Source organism: Mus caroli, chromosome 6, assembly GCF_900094665.2.
Source record: "Mus caroli chromosome 6, CAROLI_EIJ_v1.1, whole genome shotgun sequence".
Taxonomy (NCBI): domain Eukaryota; kingdom Metazoa; phylum Chordata; class Mammalia; order Rodentia; family Muridae; genus Mus; species Mus caroli.
In genome coordinates, this window is record NC_034575.1 from 121,565,784 (window position 1) to 121,566,788 (window position 1,005).

At 37.4% G+C, this 1,005-nt stretch overlaps 1 protein-coding gene across 1 annotated transcript in view; it reads left to right on the plus strand.

Annotated features, from left to right (window-relative positions):
* Positions 1–1,005, plus strand: part of Ano2 (anoctamin 2) — a 322,617-nt gene that overhangs the window by 145,353 nt on the left and 176,259 nt on the right. The window contains exon 9 of the mRNA XM_021164190.2: positions 700–834. Within this exon, the coding sequence (XP_021019849.1) occupies positions 700–834 (135 nt within the window). The remainder of the gene's footprint in view (positions 1–699; positions 835–1,005) is intronic.

The following is a 1,005-nucleotide window of genomic DNA, read 5'->3' on the forward strand; positions in this document are numbered from 1 at the left end:
TCTTTTATGCTAAACATTCTCAACACAAGAGCAAAATATATTTACAGAAGGATCAGAGGGATCATATTTAGAGGCAAGGATATGTCTTGACCTGTCTTGTCAAATAAGCTAGATATTTATAGCTTTTTGGATATCAGTCTGCCCAAATCAAGTGGTCCAGAAAATAAAGAAATAAAAATCACCCAGNCAAAGAAACCTTTACAAACATTTAATTGAATTTCTTTTAGTCATTGTTTAAATATGTGTATGTTTGTTTGTGTCAGTTGGCACACACACCTACAAATATGATTTATATACTTGGTTAAGTGAGTTTTTTTAAATATACACGTTCTGTGGGTTGAGCAGTATGGATCTAAAATAATAATGTGGTATTCGCATTGGTGAGAATACTTAAACTTGTGGTATATTTTTGGTTTGCTGTTAGGGCTGTGTCCTTTCTNTTGTAGCTCTCTACTTCCCACAAATGGCCAACTCTGATGTGTATGTGTGAGTCCAGAGGAATGCACTTCATCTCAGCCAAGATGAGTTGTTGAGTTTTTGTGCAGAGGTCCCTTCTCCTGTAGCCTTCATCCCTTTGAATTCATGACAAGAGTGAATATTTTTGCCAACCTATTTTGAGTTATAGAACAAAAAGAAATACGGGGAGTATATGATGTTCCTAATAAGTGTTTCATTTTCTTTTCTTTCTTGGTTTTCCAGGAAGTATTTTGGAGAGAAAATTGGGCTGTATTTTGCTTGGCTGGGGTTGTATACATCATTCCTGATCCCGTCTTCTGTCATTGGTGTGATTGTGTTTCTTTATGGATGTGCAACAATAGAGGAAGATATTCCCAGGTAAGTTGCTGACCATTTTAGAGAGAGTGCTCCCATGTTGTCAGAGTTTGGAGTTTTGCCCTAGTTTTGAGTACATTTCACACAGCTCTTTCCAAAATCCTTCCTCTTTGTCCTCCATTCCTTCACACACATGTAACTTCCCTCCAGAGTTGGATCTGGGAGCTGTAGGGT